This window comes from Eptesicus fuscus, chromosome 21 (genome assembly GCF_027574615.1).
Source record: "Eptesicus fuscus isolate TK198812 chromosome 21, DD_ASM_mEF_20220401, whole genome shotgun sequence".
NCBI lineage: Eukaryota > Metazoa > Chordata > Mammalia > Chiroptera > Vespertilionidae > Eptesicus > Eptesicus fuscus.
In genome coordinates, this window is record NC_072493.1 from 13862595 (window position 1) to 13879918 (window position 17324).

Genomic DNA, 17324 nt, shown 5'->3' on the forward strand with positions numbered 1-17324 from the left:
ACCACCGAGCCACACCGGCTGGGCAAAAGGCATTTTTGTAATTAAAGAAAAAAGATCCAAAATACTTTGTGAGAAACCTTAGGCTGTCTTCAGGTCAGGCAGAAATGGACATAGTTCCAGGGACATAAAACAATGTCTTCTGTGGGTCACATGACTATAGATTTGCCACAGTCTGACAGCTAAATGTTCATCCGGCCAGGTGTTGGGGGCACAGCTGTAAGCCGCTCAGGGTCCTGCCCAGACAGACACCTTGTAGACTGCTGATGTGTCTGAGGACTATCCATGCCTGTTTCTCGTAGATATTTGGCTTCTTGGCAACAGCGGTGTATGCGGTGAACACATTCCTGGCCGTACAGAAATGGAGAGTCAGCATCCACCAGCAGAGTGCCAATGACTACATCCGAGCCCGCACCGAGTCCCGGGACGTGGATGGGCGCCCGGAGATCCAGCGCCTGGACACATGAGGGCCCGCCAGAGCCCTCCCTCATCCTCGTGCCCGTCCTTTCAATCAAGTTTTCTTTCCTTCATCATGACAGATACTCACGTGTTTAAGCTGAATTTTGTCCTCTTTGGTAAAGTTCATTTTGGGAAAGGTCCCCCGCCTCCCCCAGAGTGGCCCTGTTAGGTATGTGAGGCGGAGAGCCCCTGCACCCTGCAGTGTAGACAGAAGTGGGTGGGAGAGACCTACGGGTTCTCCAGCGTTTGGTGGCCGTGGGAGCAGCCCGTCTCCCTGGCTGCCGTGTCCACTTTAGGTCTTCACCGGCCCTGAGCACAGGCTTCCTTCCCATCTGACTCTGAGCCACCCTGTCATGTGTATTTGTGACAAGTCAAGACTTTGGATTAAATGGGGGCTGCCACCAGGGGGGAAGTCAAGGCATGAAGGTACAAGGTTGGCACAGTCTGTCAGCAGTGATTCCTGGGCAGCCCCCATGGTGAGCTCCATCAGCGTTCGTCTTGCTGCCAGGATCCTCCCCTACTGCTTGTCTTCATGCCCCGGGCGTCGAGACAGCCAGCACAGGTCCGGGCAGCCACGTGTGGCACTGAGGGTTGCAGTGATGGCTGTGCTGGTGAGCTCTGGGCTGGGGCTGGACTTTTTGGGGATGGGCAAAGCTGGTGTCCCCTTGGGACAGCTCCACAGAACTGTTGACATGCAGGAGGGTTACCTTTCACTCCCCACCTGCTGAGAAAACACTCGATTCTTCCTCAAATGAATCACCTCCCTGATCCCAGATTCTCCTCCAGGAATATGGGGACCATCTTGTTTTTCTCTCTCCTAACTACCCTTAATGCTTTGAGGCTGCATTGCAGATTTCCTATCATTTTACCTCCTCGGGTAAAATCCAGGAAAGAAACGCAGTCCACCCCGCCAGCCGGAACACCTGCCCGTTTGGACTGCAGGTGGGGACACTCCTTTAGAGATACGTGCTAGTTTTCAATGACCTGAGAAAGTTCTAAAGTGATTCTGTGTAGACTTGTCTAGGACTCAAAAATACTTGAATTTGCACCATGACATCCTTCCATTGATATTTGAGAAGGCACGAATTGAAGCTTTTCAGGGTCCTAACTATGAACGTCCATCTTAGAAGTTGTTGGGAAGAAATCTAGGTATGTCCAATTTTTGAACTGATTCTTGCTAACGTGAAGATTTTTGTGGTGAAGGAGTTAAATGAGCCCCTATGATGCTGTAGTGTTGTCTTTTTCTTCCTGTTGGAGATTAATTGTATCTTTTATGGAAAATTGTTTTAATTTGTCAGGTTTTCACTCTGAGCTGTTTTTGATGTTTACAAACCTCACTCTAGCTCTAATGCTTTGTGATTAGCCCTCACCAAGGAAAAAACAGTTACTGCTGGTGGGAAAGTGGGAAGATCTTGCAGTAACGCGGGAACCTCCAGGAGCTTGTGCTAGTGAACGATCCCAGCGTTGGCAGCGTTCTGTGTGATAAGAGAGAATAGGGAATGTATTTGGGGTGGCGGGAGGAGAGCATGCGTGGGAAAGCGTCCGTCTATGCGTGTGTGGCATTGCATTCTTCATAAAGAGCAGCGTTGGGGGATTGATCAGGTGGCTGGGGATTCCTAGGAAATGGTACTCTGCTATCTCTGAGGGGGCGGGGTTAGGGGTTAGCTCCCTGAACTGAACATCTAGTACGATCTGAGTTTTGCTGCAGTTCTTTCCCTGGGCACCGGCCCAGGTCACATGTGCAAGCCCCTGGTCTGCTTCAGGGGCCATGGCTGCGGGTGCAGACCCAGCTGGTCTGGGGGTAACTCACCTCCCTCTGCTCCCCTAGAGGGCAGCCAGGCCTGGTCACAGCGGGGCGTGCTGCCCAGAGGGTCTGATGGAGCCCTCTCTCCGTGTCTGACCTGAGGCAGTACAAGTCACGCTTCACAAACTTTGAACCTATTCTATATAGTGATTTTTTTAGGAGATTCTAACATCTGGATTTTATCTGTTCATTTTATGTATTTATTTTGCATTTGTTGAGTGTGTATGCCTAGTCAAAATTGGGCTTATCTCACTCTGCGAGTTCCCTTTAAAAACAGGGTCACAAAGACTCGGCCTTGCATTAAATGGGGCCCGCTTGGAAGGACCACCCTGGACTTTATCAGAAATCTCCTGCCGGGAATCATGTTACTTGGCCTCAATAAAAAACCGCCTTTGAAGTGAGATCGAAGGAAAGAATACCATTCAGGCAGGATTGCTGCCCAAGTTTTCCCAAGGCACTTCCGTCGGACCAGTTGATCATCTCGGGAAAAGGAACCTGCTGGCCTCCTGAGGCTGTGCCGTCAGCTGCAAGAAGCCGTTCTGAAGCCCATGGACCCTGTAAAGGCAATTGCTGAGGAAGAGTGGTGACACCGAGTGCCACAGAGCGAGTTGGGAGTTAGCGTGCATCTTAGGGTTAGAATCTTTGGAATAATTTATGTCCCTGTAACTATTTAATATCCTTTGTGCCATGAGGCTCTCCCTTGGAGTTTGTAAATATATTTCTTCCTATTTAATTAGCTCTCTCGCTGGTGTGGTGCACCGCCATCCATCTCGTCACCTGTGGCAGCGTGGTGGTGAGAAGTTGTCCAGGTGACTGTAAAGACACCTGCGTTCTTCTTACGTTGCCTCTGTACAAACAGGACAATCTAGATTTCTGGGGGCTTATGGCACTTCTTTTTCTGGCAAATTAAAGGAAGCGTGTTTTTGCATTTAATAGTTCCAATATGGGTCAATGTCAGTTTGTTTTGGGGTATTTTCAGACTGAGGCAATCTTAGTGTTTCTCAATTTTCTGGTGGGATGATAATGGCTTTCATGGTCTGTGCCAAACCTGAAGAGAGCTACAGTTGCTTTGTGCATTTGAATTTGTTCCTAGCGACTGTATGGTTGAAACCCTCAAGCATTTGGTGGTTTTAGATGGATGCAAACACTGACGTCTTCAGAGAAAGTTTATCTTGGCACGGATTTGGTGGATGTGGTATTTTTTCTCTCTGATTCTCCTTTATCTTCCCTTTACACTGAATGAAGGCATGAAAGGAAATACCATCTCCCTTTCATACAAAGAGATTGCAATCATGAAAGCCCAAAGGCACTTGGCCCCTTATAAAGCTGGGCAAGGACCAAGGCATTTATAGGTTAAAATCTCATAAGAACCCGGCCGGCATGCTCAGTGGTTGAGCATCGACCCTATGAACCAGGAAGTCTTGGGTTTGATTCCCCGTCAGGGTACATGCCTAGGTTGCGGGGCTCAGTCCCCAGTGTAGGAGGCAGCCAATCAATGATTCTCTCTCATCATTGATCTTTCTATCTCTCTATCCCTCTCCCTTCCTCTCTGAAATCAATAAAAATATATTTGAGAGATTACCTTTGCCTAGAAAAAGGCAAGAATGTAGTAGCCTGCCTAGTCCCAGTACTTATCCATGTCCTCCTTGCAACCTGAACTGAAGGGTCGGCATCAGCAGAGCCCAGCCTGGCCACAGGGAAGCCAGTGAGGGCCCGGCTTGGCTCTGAGGGCTTGGCTTGGGGAGGTGGACAACACTCATGGCCCTTTGGGTACCATTACTGTCCCCTGGTAGGAACGATTAAGCCCCTGGGTGGGTATGGCGTGTATCTGACCTCCACCCTGTGCTCGAGCTTCTGGTGAGAGCTTTCCTGTTTTCATTTCTTACCTGAGGATATGTTTTCCATTGATTTTAGAGAGGGGGAGGTGAGAGAGAAACATGGATGTGAGAGCAACATCTGTATACACCATGATCAGGGATAGAACCTGCAACCTGGTTTGTGCCCTGACCAGGATCGAACCCTCCAACCTTTAGTGTACAGCACATCACTCCAGCCAATTGAGCCACACCAGCCAGGGCCATTCCTGCTTTTTTAAAGTAGGCAGCTTCATCCACCTTCTTGAAGGTTTCTTTAATTCTGACTTGGGGTTAAGCCACAGCTGGTCTCTGAGGAGAGGGAGCAGTCTTCTGTCTGCATAGGTCTGTGAATTCTTGCTTGCAATGAATGAGCCTTGAATGCCATCCTCCCCCTCCCCCCATCTGTCGTGTCCTACGTGTGGCCTAGCCTCATCTTTTCTTATAGACACTTGCACTGTTTGGGAAGAAACCCCTCTCCGTGTGTTTAAGAGGTGGGCCAAGTTCTAATATCCGGCTGTGTAAGATTTTCTGTGGGATTTTAGAACCCATCCTAACAGATGAGTAGGGTGTGGAGACAATACGTGACTAATTTAGTGATTCTGGGAGGCAGTGGCTGTTTATGTGGTTCCACTGGTGCCATCCCTGTTCAAAACAAAGCAACAGGAAGTCGCTGTGCGATAGCCTGGTTCTCGTTTTCTCCATATCTTATTTATAGGAAAATGACGACATTGAACAGGTAGTAAAAGGCACAAACACTTTCTAGGTTGAGAGCTGCTGCCGATTGATTCTCTCGAGCAAAATAAAAAGTTGCTTTCCTGCTCCAGGGATTGCCATTAGCTTGTGAGGTCTCCAGCCCACTTTTTATTTCTCAGTGAAGTTTGCAGAACCCAGGGCTCTCTCTTCCCCATGTCTTGCTTATTTTATCAGCACCCACTTTTAGGACGAGAAGGGTGATGAGGTGGGAGCTGGGGCAGGTCTGAAAGGTGAGAGGAGGGGGCCCCTCGGCCCAGGCTCTGTCTGCTGTGGGGCTGTTGATAACTAGACTGGTGACCGACCCAAGAAGTCTTGAGAAGATGTACTTGGTTAACTACCTTTCTATCCCCGTGTCTTTGGAACAGTGAGGTCTTGTGTTCTGGAATCAGCTTGAGAGCCGGAGCTGAATGTCGGGCCAGTGTGCCGTGGCGCCCGGAGGGCTCTGCATGTTGTTTGGGAACTCGCAGGTCTGGCCAGGTGACTTGGATTCTGGTTTCGGTGCCACCTTAGAGCAGACTCGGACTGAACACTGCCTTGTAAGCTTCCCAGCTCTTTACAGAATCACGTGCCTCTTCTCTTATCAGATAGTGTTGAAATCATAAGAACGGTCTGGTTGAGAAGGTAATCTGAAATATTTGAACCTTTACATTTCTTTCATTTCGAAACTGTCTCTGAAAGAAAATACCCTCAAAATCTGTGAGATCTAGAACTGTCTTCTGAAAGCGAATGTTCTGTTTGACTTGTCTTCACACCAGTGAACGGCACTTATCCCCTCTTAGGCCTGAAACAGAGCAGTGGGCCCAATAGGTTTTCCCTTTTTTGGTCTAGTCTATATTCTTACTCCATTTGGATATAATTTCTCAATCTGGGTGATTTTTTTTTTCTAGTTTATCTTATTCCATAGGTATAAGGGTAAAGAAAAGTTACCCACAAGCCCACTGAGTTGGAATGAATCAATGGCAGTTTGCTAGAATAAAGTTTATATTATGGATCCTTGATTAGTCTATCTTTTTCATAGGGTTAGTTTGTTGTCTACTTTTTGTTGTTATTAATCCTCAGCTGAGGATATCCGCCCCCCCATTGATTTTTAGCGAGAGTGGAAGGGAGTGGGGAGAGACATAGAGAGAGAAACATCAATGTGAGAGAGAGACATCGATTGGTTGCCCCCCCCGCACGTTCCCGACCAGGGCCAGGGATTGAGCCTGCAACCGAGGTATGTGTCCTTGACAGGAATCAAACTCGACCCTTCACTTTGTGGGCCAATGCTCTATGCACTGAGCCAAATTGTATACATTTTTGATGCCAGGACTAATTCAGGCACCCTGGAGTGGTTTGGGCTGCATTACACAAAGGCTGGGGAGCCTTCATTAAGGGGTTAATAGCCTGGGCTCTAGTGAGCTATCAGAACTTGTATGGTTCTCATTTAGAGGAGGAAATTGTCTCAGATGACCTTTGTTAGTGGGATTAGTGTGAGGCTGAAAGTTTCTTTTCCTAAGTGTGCCTCAGAGGAGAGAAGGTGTGAAATAGTTGATTCCATAATAATCTGAAACTCAGTAGGAAGCACCTCCTTTTATTAGAAAAGCCACCTGAAGTAAGGCCTGTGTGGGGACCTGGTGCCCAGGTCAGGCAGGGCCAGGTCTCGCTGGGGGCTGCTTCCCTCTGTGGGTCATTTTGCTTTCCTGCCTTTTCCAGAATCGATTTGCAAGTTTCAAGATTCTGTTCCCATCTCTGCAGAAGTGAGGCAGGCAAATATTCGGGGTTTGAAGGGAGAACTGGCTGGTCCAAGGGCTGTGGGAAGCTGACTCTGAGGACAGGATGCCTGGGAGGCCCCCCAAGCTGGCCCAGCCTCACAGAGGGGCCACCTGCTTCCAGCTCTTCCACCCTGTAAACCCACTAAGAATGAGTCTTCAAATCCTGTCTCAGGATGAAATGGCGTGTGCGAATAAAGCTTTTCATAACTTGATTTTTGATGGGGTTCCTCTAAGAGAACGCTAGGGATCGAAACTGTTTGTATATGTTGCAATTTGTAAGGGTTCAGGAACCCATGGCAAAAACACTTAACTAATTTATTACAGGTATGACCGTCTGTCCCCGCCCTCCCAAAGTAGGCAATTCTGTCTTTGTATAGTTTACGACAAATAATTATCACTTCACCTTTGGTGCCTTCCGTGTGTCGGTCACGTAAACACTCTTGTTAATCATGGAATTGAAAGAAAGATGTACATTTAGTTAAACCAGATAACACTATTTTTGTAGCGTGATTTTAGATTGTGTCCTTTTACTATTGCTTTCAGCAGTGCTGGTTTTGCGGTTGGCCATTTTCCCTGTAAACCTCCTATGTCTCTAAAGAGAAAAAAGACAAAACCACCCCTGGCTGTTCCTAGCTCCCCTCTGCTGCTTTCTCCCCACCTTGTTTCTGCTTATTTAAACAGTCTGAGAGTGAGAGTATATTTCTGTGAAATAATTCTTAATCAGTGTATCTGCATTGGGCATTTTTTAACCCCTTGTTCAGTCGAGGGAGATACTGCTCACCCCAGACAGTGAGAGGAACGCGGCTCCACAGGGAAAGAACAGAACAGAACCCTCGGTGCTCAGACTTCCCTTCTCTGGGGCTAAGCCCGTGAAAAGGCCGTTGTCTGGGGCTAGTGAACCAGAGGTGTTCGAAGGCCTGGCTTTGCTGCCTGCGGCTGCCGGACCCCCCGCTGGTCCCGGGCTCACCTTCCACTGGATCTGATTGGTTGGGAGGCCGGGGTAGGCTCCCAGGCCCTGTCCGGTTTGGGGCCTGAACAAAGTAGATTCCCCGCTGTGAGGAGCTTGATGAAATCACTACGGGATCACACTCTAGCTGCCCCCTCTTGCTTCCCCATCCCTGCAGGACACGAAAAATCTTGAGGAAACTAGCTGAGCCATTGCAACATGAAGGAATGGATTTATTGAAACAAAACTGTAGCTTTTTTGTCCTTTCTGAAGGGCCAGAATATGTAATTATTTTCTAACAAAGCAAGTCAAGTCAGATGGCTAATAACTCTAGGTGACCACTCATTGGTATTGGCCCAGGGGTACTTTGGGGAGCGATGATAATTTAATAACCATTACACTTTACTTCGTAAGTCTATTTCCTTTAACAGTTTAGACACAGCTGGGGGGTGTTCTGAGGTGATGCCCATGTGGTAAACTTTGGTTTATGCTGGTGGCTGGTCAGAGCTCCCACCCTGGCTTCTCAAACCGACACGGGTGCCCTGGGGTGGGCACCCCCCGCTCTGACTGGCTCAGGGGTTGGACTCTGCCCACTTGGAGTGATTTGGGGCCCCAAAGCCTTGGCTCCTGTTGGTTTGTCCCCCAACAGCAGACAAAGCCTCACATTGCCCTCAATCCCCCCCTTTTCTTTTGAAGGACCAATTTTTCATGGTACTTGTCCTGATTGTTTTCATAGTGTTCAAATCTGTATTTTTGTATGTAGAGGGAAATAATTTTCTCAACACTAATCGCTAATATTGTATTAAATTGTCATGAAGGAGTTCTTGTTTAATAAATGGACATGTAAAAATGGTCTGGTCTCTCTCCCTGCTCCGACTTACCTCCCGCCCCTTCAAAGGCCGTGGACCCAGTTCCTGCAACGGGCCTGTTAGGTGGAGGGTGAACACAACCAGCGTCCACCGGACAAGGCCTCCGGGGACAGGTGTTGACAGGCAGCTGGGCTAGGGCTGGAGGTCGAGCAGAAACCCCCACCGTGACCCCTCTTGGCCTCTGCACATTCACCTTTCACACACATTCTCAGAACGTGCGTGTGTGGAAGTTGGGGCAGAAAGCTTGCTTCTTCCCATCGGCCTGGGCCCAAGTGCCGAGAGGCTGCTCCCAGGCTCCGATTCTGAGGTCCCTTGTGCAACCAGTTCCCAACCACGAGGGCTCCGGGGTCTGGCTGCCGGAGGGGTGCGGTGGGATGTGCCCTGATACTGAGAGGCCCTGGGCCTCCTCAGAGGGGCTGGGTGACCTGGGCAAGTCATCAAAGCTTCTGTCAGTTTCCTGGCCTATAAACAGGATTGTGTGAGTAAGAGCGCAGGCATGAGACGCTTAGTGGGTGCCTGGCATGGAGCAAGTGTGTGTGCGTGTGTGCGTGTGCCGACGCTGATACTGGATGGCATTGCTCTGGGTGGTGGAAGGTTTATTCACACACTGCAAGCAGGTAATCAGTCTGGTTTAATTCATTATGGCTTTTTCCAGGGGAGGAGATTCACATGCAAGAGAAGAACAAAAGTTACAAATGCTCCCAAATGGGTCCAGAACTCTGGCTCATTTCGCAAGGCCTCTTGGTCACAGGAAATGCTATTTAAGAAGCTGCTTTTGTATAAAAAATTACATAAAGTCACAAAATCCCACTGAAGATATATACACAGCACAGGTCCTTAGGAGACACAGAAGGCGCGTTTCACCTCTTGTGAGGCGGTCGGGAGACCTGCGCTGGCCTCTAGAAGCACATGGTCCTGAGCGTCCAGGAGCCTGTCGCCTGCTGGCGGACCCCAGGGAAGAGTGGCTCTGGCTGGGCCTGCCCAGCGACCCAGGACGCTGTCCCTTCATGTGGCACCCCTGATCTTTTGGACCTGGTAAGCTACTTTACGAGCTTTTCTTTGAAACGGTCTTAGACCCAGAATAGTCATGTCCCCTGAAGAAGACATGGTTTCCAGGGGTGTGAGGAGTCAGTTAAGGGCATGGCAAAGGCCAGCTTCCTCCCTGCTTAGAGAATGAAGGAGGTGGTGCTCCTTGAACCAAAGAATCTTGGAAGGATCATTCTCGACAAAGTTCCTGGCATGGGCAGGGGCACCAAATGCAAAGGTCACTGGGGCTGGGGGGCTGGCCCCTGGTGGTTTCTGTCTTACTTCAGTCGTCCCGTTACCTCCTCCCTCCCACCCCCGCCCCCGCTGGTATGAATATCCCTGTGACAGATGTCACATGGCTCCCTTTGTGCTTATTTTTGGCAGAGAGGTCAAAGGGCTAAAGGTCTGTGGGACAGAAACGAGGAGTGGCGGAATATTCACGATGCCCTCCTGTGCAGAGCGGTTAGATAGGCTAAGCCAAGGGGCGCCGTCTTGCGTGCCGGGCTCAGAAATGTCACCTTGGGGCTGTGAGGAGGCCTGCTCCTCTGGAGAAGTGACAGCCTTCCTCCCAACACTCCCGGTCCCCAGGCCTCGCTCCGGCCAGCCGGTCAGAAGAGCAGGAGGGAAGGCCCGCGTGGCTCGGGCTGCCAGGGCAGGGCAGCCCTTTAGTCGGAGTCAGAGTCGGAATCCTCTTCTGAAAAGAAAGCAAAGAGGAGGCTTGGCAGGAGTCTCCTGGCTGGTGGTGCCCAGGAGCCGTCTCTGGAGGCCACGCATGGGCTGGAGCCCCGACTCGGGCCCCTCCTGCAGCTGACTGTGCTGTTGGTGGGGTCTGCTTGGCATGAGGGCCAGGGACCCTCCACAGGCAGCTGCTGTCACCTCCGTGGTGCAGCCAAATGCAGGTGGGAGCCCAAATGCCCTTTCCTCTGGGGCTCCATGCGCCCTCAGTGTCCCTGAGCTGTTCTCACCTGGGGTGTCAGGACAGGACATCTCTACCCCAACCCTACCCCACAATTTAGCAGGACAATGTGGGGAAAACCATTTTCTTGTCTAAGAAACTCAAATATACTAGAAGATCAGGAAACCTCTTTTGGGCGATTTTACAGTTTCAGTCCCCCCTTCCCTCCAGTCCCAATCCTCGTTTTATATTGTGATCAGAAATAGGGTACGGCTGTGTGGTCACAGATGGAAAACCAGCCATCCAATTTGCAGGCCCCACCCCCTTTATTTTTAAATTAGGCAATGGCACAGCCATTCTGAGCTGAAGGGTGGCTGGAGGGGCCAGAAGGCCCGCTGCACTCTCCTTGGATAAAAAGCAGAACAAGCCGAACTTGTCTGCGCGCTGCGGGTAAGGCTGAGAGCGAGCTTGGTTCCCTGGCACTTAAGCCATGGGGCAGGCCAGACTGCAGGGGGCGCTGGTCACTTTGCAGCCCAGTGCACAGTGCCCAGGAATTGAAGCCACTGACTGGCTGCCCTGGGGGCTCATCAGGGACCATTTAACGGAGATGGAGGTGCCAGGCATGCCCTCGGCTCGCCCTTCCTGGAAAGGCTCGGGCCCTGGGGAGCCCCGTGCTCGTCCGAGGGGACCGGCTTTCTGATCAGTGCTGCATGAAGGGATACGAGAACCAGGCTGTGAAAACACTTCCTGCCCATGGGGAGAGAGGGCACGCTGCTACTCCAGCCTCAAACCAGCCAAGTGTCAAGTGTCCTCAGGGGAGAGCAGGGCCCCAGCCCGCAGGGTGGCCACCCACCTTCCTCTTTGTTGGCTGTGGTCTCGTCTGCAGAGCCCCCTTGTTTGAGGAATTTGGCCACGTCATTGAAGATCAGGTAGAAGTCAATGGCAAACACGATGGTGGCAAAGAAGCCAAACACCTGTGGGACAGAGGACAGGGTGGGTGGGATGGGAGTCCCTGGTCCAAGAGACTGGGAGGCACCTGCCCCAGCCTCACCTCCTGTGTTTATCTGATTGGACAAGCAGCTCAGATTGGCAGGCACAGGCCCCTCCCATTAATGAGAAATGGGAAAAGGGGCTGTTAACTTGGCTGGCAAACACCCTTTCAAAGCTGGGGCAGAGTGGATCTCCAGTAAGAGGCCTTTGGGGGCCTAAGCAGAGAGAGAATATGCCCCAGACGCTAAGCGTGTATGCTAAGAAGCATCTGGGACTTTAGGAGGGAGGGGTAGGGTGAACTTGAGGGGGGCATCACTGGCCACCCCCCTCCCAGGGGTAGGGCAGCTACTCACCCCGGCCGCTTTGGAAGCCCCATCCGAGTATTTGGCGACAGCTGTGATGGAGATGGCAAAGTAGATGAGGGCCGCTGTGACACAGCGGAGGAAGTCCTGGGGGGGGGGGGGGGGAGAGGGGCACGGTCACACCGCCCTGAGCTCCATGGAGTGGGGCACCACAGGGGAGGGGCCAGCTGGGAGCTTAGGCAGGGGAGAGGGTTCAGAAAACACCAGGCAGCAGGAACAGGGCTGGAAACCCACTGTTCCGGAGGAGGGTGGGCCCGGCAGCCTGAACACATGCCTGGCTCCCGAGTCCAGCATCTGTGGGGCTCCCACCCTGTCCTCCCACCGCCACTCCTACCCCTGCTCAGGTGCCGCTTGCAGGCTGCCAGCAGCTGAGACTGCCCTGCCCCTGGGCCTCACGTTGTCACATACTTGTTGCAGATCCACTTATGAATTATGGTTTCTGTTTACTTGTCCCTAAAATGGGGACATAGAGGGTGCTGCCCATCAAGAAGAATGCTGGGGATGAAGTCAAGACTAAGGTTGGGGTGTGTGTGTGTGAAAGCTGGGGCCAGGGGCAGGGGCAGGCTGGGAGGGGACAAAGGGGACATATGTAATACCCTCAACAATAAAATTAAAAAGAAAAATTTTTTTAAATGACAAGACCAGGGTTCACCCTGACGGTGGGGCTCAGTTGGTTGAAGCATCGTCCCATATTCAGTCAGGGCACGTGTGAGAGGCAGCCCATTGATGTTACTCTCTCCCTTCCTCCCTCTCAAATCAATAATAATAAATTTTTTTTTTTTAAATATATTTTATTGATTTTCTACAGAGAGGATCAGAGAGTTAGAAACATCGATGAGAGAGAAACATCGACCAGCTGCCTCTTGCACACCCCCTACTGGGGATGTGCCCGCAACCAAGGTACATGCCCCTGACCGGAATCGAACCCGGGACCCTTGAGTCTGCAGGCCGACGCTCTATCCACTGAGCCAAACCGGCCTCGGCAATAATAATAAATTTTTAAACTCACTTTATTAAACAAAAAAAGACAGACCAGAGTTCAAGTGTAGGCTTGCTGTTCCTTCTGACCCACTGCATACAGCGGAAGTCTGAGGCAGGGCTCTGGGCCCTCCCGGGTGATACCCCGAATTGCCAGAGGGCTGAGTGAGGGTCTGGGTAAACCCTGCAAGTCCTCAGTTGACGTGCCCTGCCCTTGTTGAAATGGCTTGAATTCCTGTAGCTGAGACCAGGGAGCACCAGCGCCACCTCGTGGCCAGGGGCAAGGATGCAGTCTGGGATTCCCTTACAGCAAGCATGTCAAACTCCTGGCACAGAAGGAATATTGTGGCCCAGCCAATATATCGGTATATGAGAAATGTTTTAATAAGAATTTCGTAACTTAATTTTTTACAATATCCTGTTATACATAATTATTAACGAACTACAACGTTTACTATAATCGTGTTGCATTCATTTCCCTTACGCGCAGGCGCACCATTTCTGTCCACTAATACTAGCAGCGAATATTTTAGCAGCTGATTGCCACATCATTAGTCTTATACTGACTTGTTTGGTGTGTGCACAGGAAATATTTCGCTTTCGGAGAACACGAAAAATAGGTTTATTTGCGTTATGCTAATTAATTTGTGCAGTTATTCAGTGTCTGGTAAGTTAATGTTCAAGAAAAAATATTAATTTTTACTAAAATGTTCTATTTTATTTTAATGATTACTCATTTACTTCAGCCCTTTGTATTCAGCATGTCTCTATCGAAATAAACCTACGTTTCTATGAAAATTGAAGCTTTGGTTTTTTTGCGGCCCACATAAACTTAAACCTTGTTTATTTGGCCCATGTTAGCCTTTGAGTTTGACATGTTTGCCTTAGACACCTGGAGGCCCTGACCCAGGTTTCACAGCTGCTGAGTGGTGGGGCCCAGATCACCCGAAGCCAGGTCTACCCGCCTGGCTCCAACCAATGGCAAACAGCCGTTCCAGTGCATTGAAGAAAGGGCAGCCAACCGCTTCCTCTTGGGGCCCCAGCCCTCACCATCATGGGCCAGCACAAGCCCTGCCACTTGTCATTCAACTGCATGGCATCAGCAAAGAGGAAGAAGAGGGCCAGCAGGAACTCCAGGAGGGGCGCGGTGAGGAAGGCAGATGCTGAGGACGCCACGTAGCAGACAAAGGTGATGAAGGAGAGACCCTGGGTGGGTGGGGAGCGAGAAGTCAGAGCCTTTGCACAGCCCCTCACCCAGTCACCTTTGAGCCCCCTGCAGTCAGGAACAGAGGAGGCTCGGGAATGGAAGCTGATCTGCCCTCAGTTCTGCAGCTGCCAGGCTTAGGACCTGGTCATGGGGCCCAGGCTCACACCTGTGTTGCCCCAGTGTTTCTGGGCATGGCCCTTAGTCCTGACCCCATGCCAGCTCCTTGCCAGGACCCAATCAGGAAGTGCCAGCCTCCTATGTGTCCAGCCCAGCCCCCCAGGAGGCCACTCTCTGGGGCTGCTCACTCCGCCCCCACCCCACCAGGCTCTATGGCAGAATCCACCCAACTCAGATGATGTCCATCAGGGGCTCATCAGACCTAAGCAGTCTCAAGGGCAGCCCACTGAGCAGGAACCAATTTCAAAAATTCACTCCCAACGCACAAGATCTGTACTGTTCACTGAATGCAATCTACCTGAAAAACAATAAAATCTTAAATTTAGTTCAAGATACGGGGGCTGAAGTGTTTAGAGTTGAAATGTACTGATGTGTGCAGTTTACTCTAAATTCATGGAAAAACAAAATGGAGCCCGGCTGGTGTGGCTCAGTGGTTGAGCGTTGACCTATGAACTAGGAGGTCACGGTTCAATTCTTGATCAGGGCACATGCCCAGGTTGTAGGCTCGATCCCATGTGGGGTGTGCAAGAGGCAGCCGATCAATGATTCTCTCTCTTCATTGATGTTTCTAACTATATCTCCTTTCCTCTGAAATCAATAAAAAAATATATTTTTAAAAATGGATTGATAGATGGAGATGTGTGATAAAGTAAATATACCATTGTGTTAACAACTGTACAATCTAGGTGGTGGGTATATTGGTGTTAAGAGTATAACTCTTGTGACTTTTTAATATATTTGCAAATTTTACTACTGATAAGAAATAAACATCCAGGAGAGGAGCGTTGACACTTATGCCCCAGGTCCCACTGAGGAACTAGAATGAAAATGTTCTCTGCAGCCCTGTCCATGCACTGTGCGTGGGAACTGAAGCTGCCAGACGCCGAGCCCCCAGTAGTTCTGCAGTCTGTGTGTGTGGGGCGGTGGCCTGGGCCAGTGCCCGCTGAGGCTTGTGGGATCTCCTGGGATCCTCGCCACCACCCATGTGCCAGGTGCTGCTTACAGCCCACTTTACAGACGAGAAGACTGAGGTTCTGAGAGGTGAGGTGATTGCTCAGTGTCATGCAGCTAATAAGAGGATAGCAGGATTTTGAACCCAGGGCTGGCTTGACCGGCAGTGGCGTTCTTAAGCAACCCTGCCCTGGGGGTGTTGGCTTTTATCTGGTTTCTGTCACTGTGTCTGGGTCTGAACACCTCTATGGCTGAGTAGCTCTGAGTGGGGCCCAGGGGGCCTTGCAGGGATACCCAGAGGCCTCACAGGAAGCACTGAGGCTGCTTCAGACAAATGAGCTACAGAAATCACAGGAAGTCCCCAGGGCACCCACATCTGTACTGAACATGGCCCAGGGGATAGCTGAGTCCAACTCGAACAGATGGTTAACTAGGACACAGAGGCAGCCGAGCCTGCTAGCACCTCCCAGGAAGACAAGGTGTGGGACCCTGACTCAGCCTGTCTACAGCTCCTGCTGTACTTGTGAGCTGTTCTTGTGTCCCTCTCCTTCCTGTCCCCCCACTCCTTCCCGCCCCCCCCCCCCTGATTCTGGAGATCCCCCTCTAGATTCCTGTTTCCTCATTCTCCGATTCCTAGTTACCACTCCTTCCCCGCTCCATCCCACCCCGCCCGCCCCGTTCCTGTCCCTGCCAGCCTCCCCATTTGCGTGGGCCTGGGGGCAGACCAGAGGTGACTACAGAAGTCGTGAGTGCAGCTCCCCTTGCGACTTCAGTGCCCACCCTCCCTCCCTCCCCACGCCTGACACTCCCAGACAGATTCCCGACTCCCAGCTCTGCCCTGGGCCTCCTCTATGCTCTGGCCAGCTACCCCTTGACTTATGAGGGGGCCTGAGTGGGGTGGGTTTGGGGTCCCCTCGGTGGATGGTGGACTCAAGGCTTCTCCCTGAAAGTAGCTTCCATCGATCTCTTGGGTGGGGCTGGAGTGGCCAATCAGGAGGCAACCCCTTGAAGTGAGGGCTGTGGGTCCTGCTGCCTCACTTGGGAGTTGGGCAGGTCCTGGCTGACCTCTGGGCTGACCCCAGGCACAACAGAGGTGATAGGGCCACAGACCGCCTCCTGACCCCTATCCCCCTCGGTCCTTGCTGTCCTCCAGGCCTCACCTGTCAAATCCCTTAAGCTCCCGCCTCAGCTTTCTGGTCATCAAAGTGGGAATACAGACAGAGGCTGTCGAGTTGCTGGGGATCTAAGGAATAAGTGCCCCTCCCTCAGCCCGCGTCCCCTCTTCCTGGTCTCTTCCTCCCCTTCCCTCCACGGGGTCCGCGGACAGTGCGGGGGTTTTCGCAGTGTCCTGAGGACAAAGGCCTGGCTGGCCCGGGTGGGGGGAGCGGGAAGGAAGAAGCAGCTCAGCGGGGGCGGGGCGGGGCGGCTGGATCCCGACTAGGAAGGGGAGGAGGGGGATGAAGTCACCCCGCTGGGCTCCGGCCCCCGCCCCTCAGCCTGCGTGCCCCCCATAGTGCTGCTGGGGCCTCACCCATTCCCAGGGGTCCCCTTCCCACTCGGTGCTGTCCCCATCCCAGCTGGCTGGGCTCCACCACAGCCTCCGCCCTGCAGCTCGAGGCCCGGCTGGCCCTCCCTGCGCCCAGGAAAGAGGGCAAGGGCGCCCGACGCCGGGTGCGAGGAGGGCCGAGCGGGCTGAATCCTCCCCGGGCCCAGAGAGGGCGGAAGCGCCCGAGGCCACACAGCGCCGCGTCGCGGGACCTCTCCCCAGGCTCCCCGGAGCCCTCACATTCCCCTCTCACCCCAGTCCTGGAGGCTCGAGACCGTTTTTGCCTCCCCCAGCTTTGCACTCGCGCGTGGAACAGCCGGGAGATCACGGGTTCGGGCCCCGCCTCGCCTCTGCCCCGCGCGCTGAGCTTCGGCGAGTCCGTCCTAAACGCGGGCGAGTTTGCCCGACTGGACGGGGCTCCGGGAGGGATCCGCCGGGCGCGCCGGACAGGGGCCCCCGCCCCGCGAGGGGCCGCGCCGCACTCACCGACTCGGCCAGCAGGAGGCGGCCTTTGAGCGAGCAGAGGAAGGCGCGCGCGGGCAGGAGGGCGCGCAGCCCCGGGACACCCGCGCCGGGCGCGGAGCGGCCGGCGGGCTCGGGGTCCGGCTCGGGGTCCGGGTCTGGGGGCCACATGGCGGCGGCGGCTGCACGGACAAGGGTCGGTCTTGCTCCCTCACCTCCCGCGCCCGGGAGGGAAGCGGAAACCCCGGCTGTGCGGAAGGAGAGAAAGGCCAGGCGAGCTCGGCGCAGGGGCGCA

General features: G+C 52.5%; 2 protein-coding genes across 4 annotated transcripts in view; one reads left to right on the forward strand and one right to left on the reverse strand.

Moving 5' to 3' along the window:
• CMTM4 (CKLF like MARVEL transmembrane domain containing 4) overlaps window positions 1-558 on the forward strand; it is a 43652-nt gene extending 43094 nt beyond the window's left edge. For all 3 annotated transcript variants that reach the window (XM_028143069.2, XM_054710389.1, XM_054710388.1), the window contains one exon: window positions 300-558. In XM_028143069.2, coding sequence (XP_027998870.2) covers window positions 300-464 — 165 coding nt within the window. In that variant the 3' untranslated portion in view covers window positions 465-558. The remainder of the gene's footprint in view (window positions 1-299) is intronic.
• Window positions 559-9048: 8490 nt separating this feature from the next.
• On the reverse strand, window positions 9049-17324 carry CMTM3 (CKLF like MARVEL transmembrane domain containing 3). The gene is made up of 5 exons (XM_008139875.3): window positions 17054-17324; window positions 13737-13892; window positions 11700-11795; window positions 11210-11330; window positions 9049-10155 (listed from the first exon to the last, which is right to left on the reverse strand). Exons 1-5 carry the CDS (start codon window positions 17198-17200, stop codon window positions 10127-10129), a joined length of 549 nt encoding a protein of 182 aa, XP_008138097.1. The 5' UTR covers window positions 17201-17324; the 3' UTR covers window positions 9049-10126.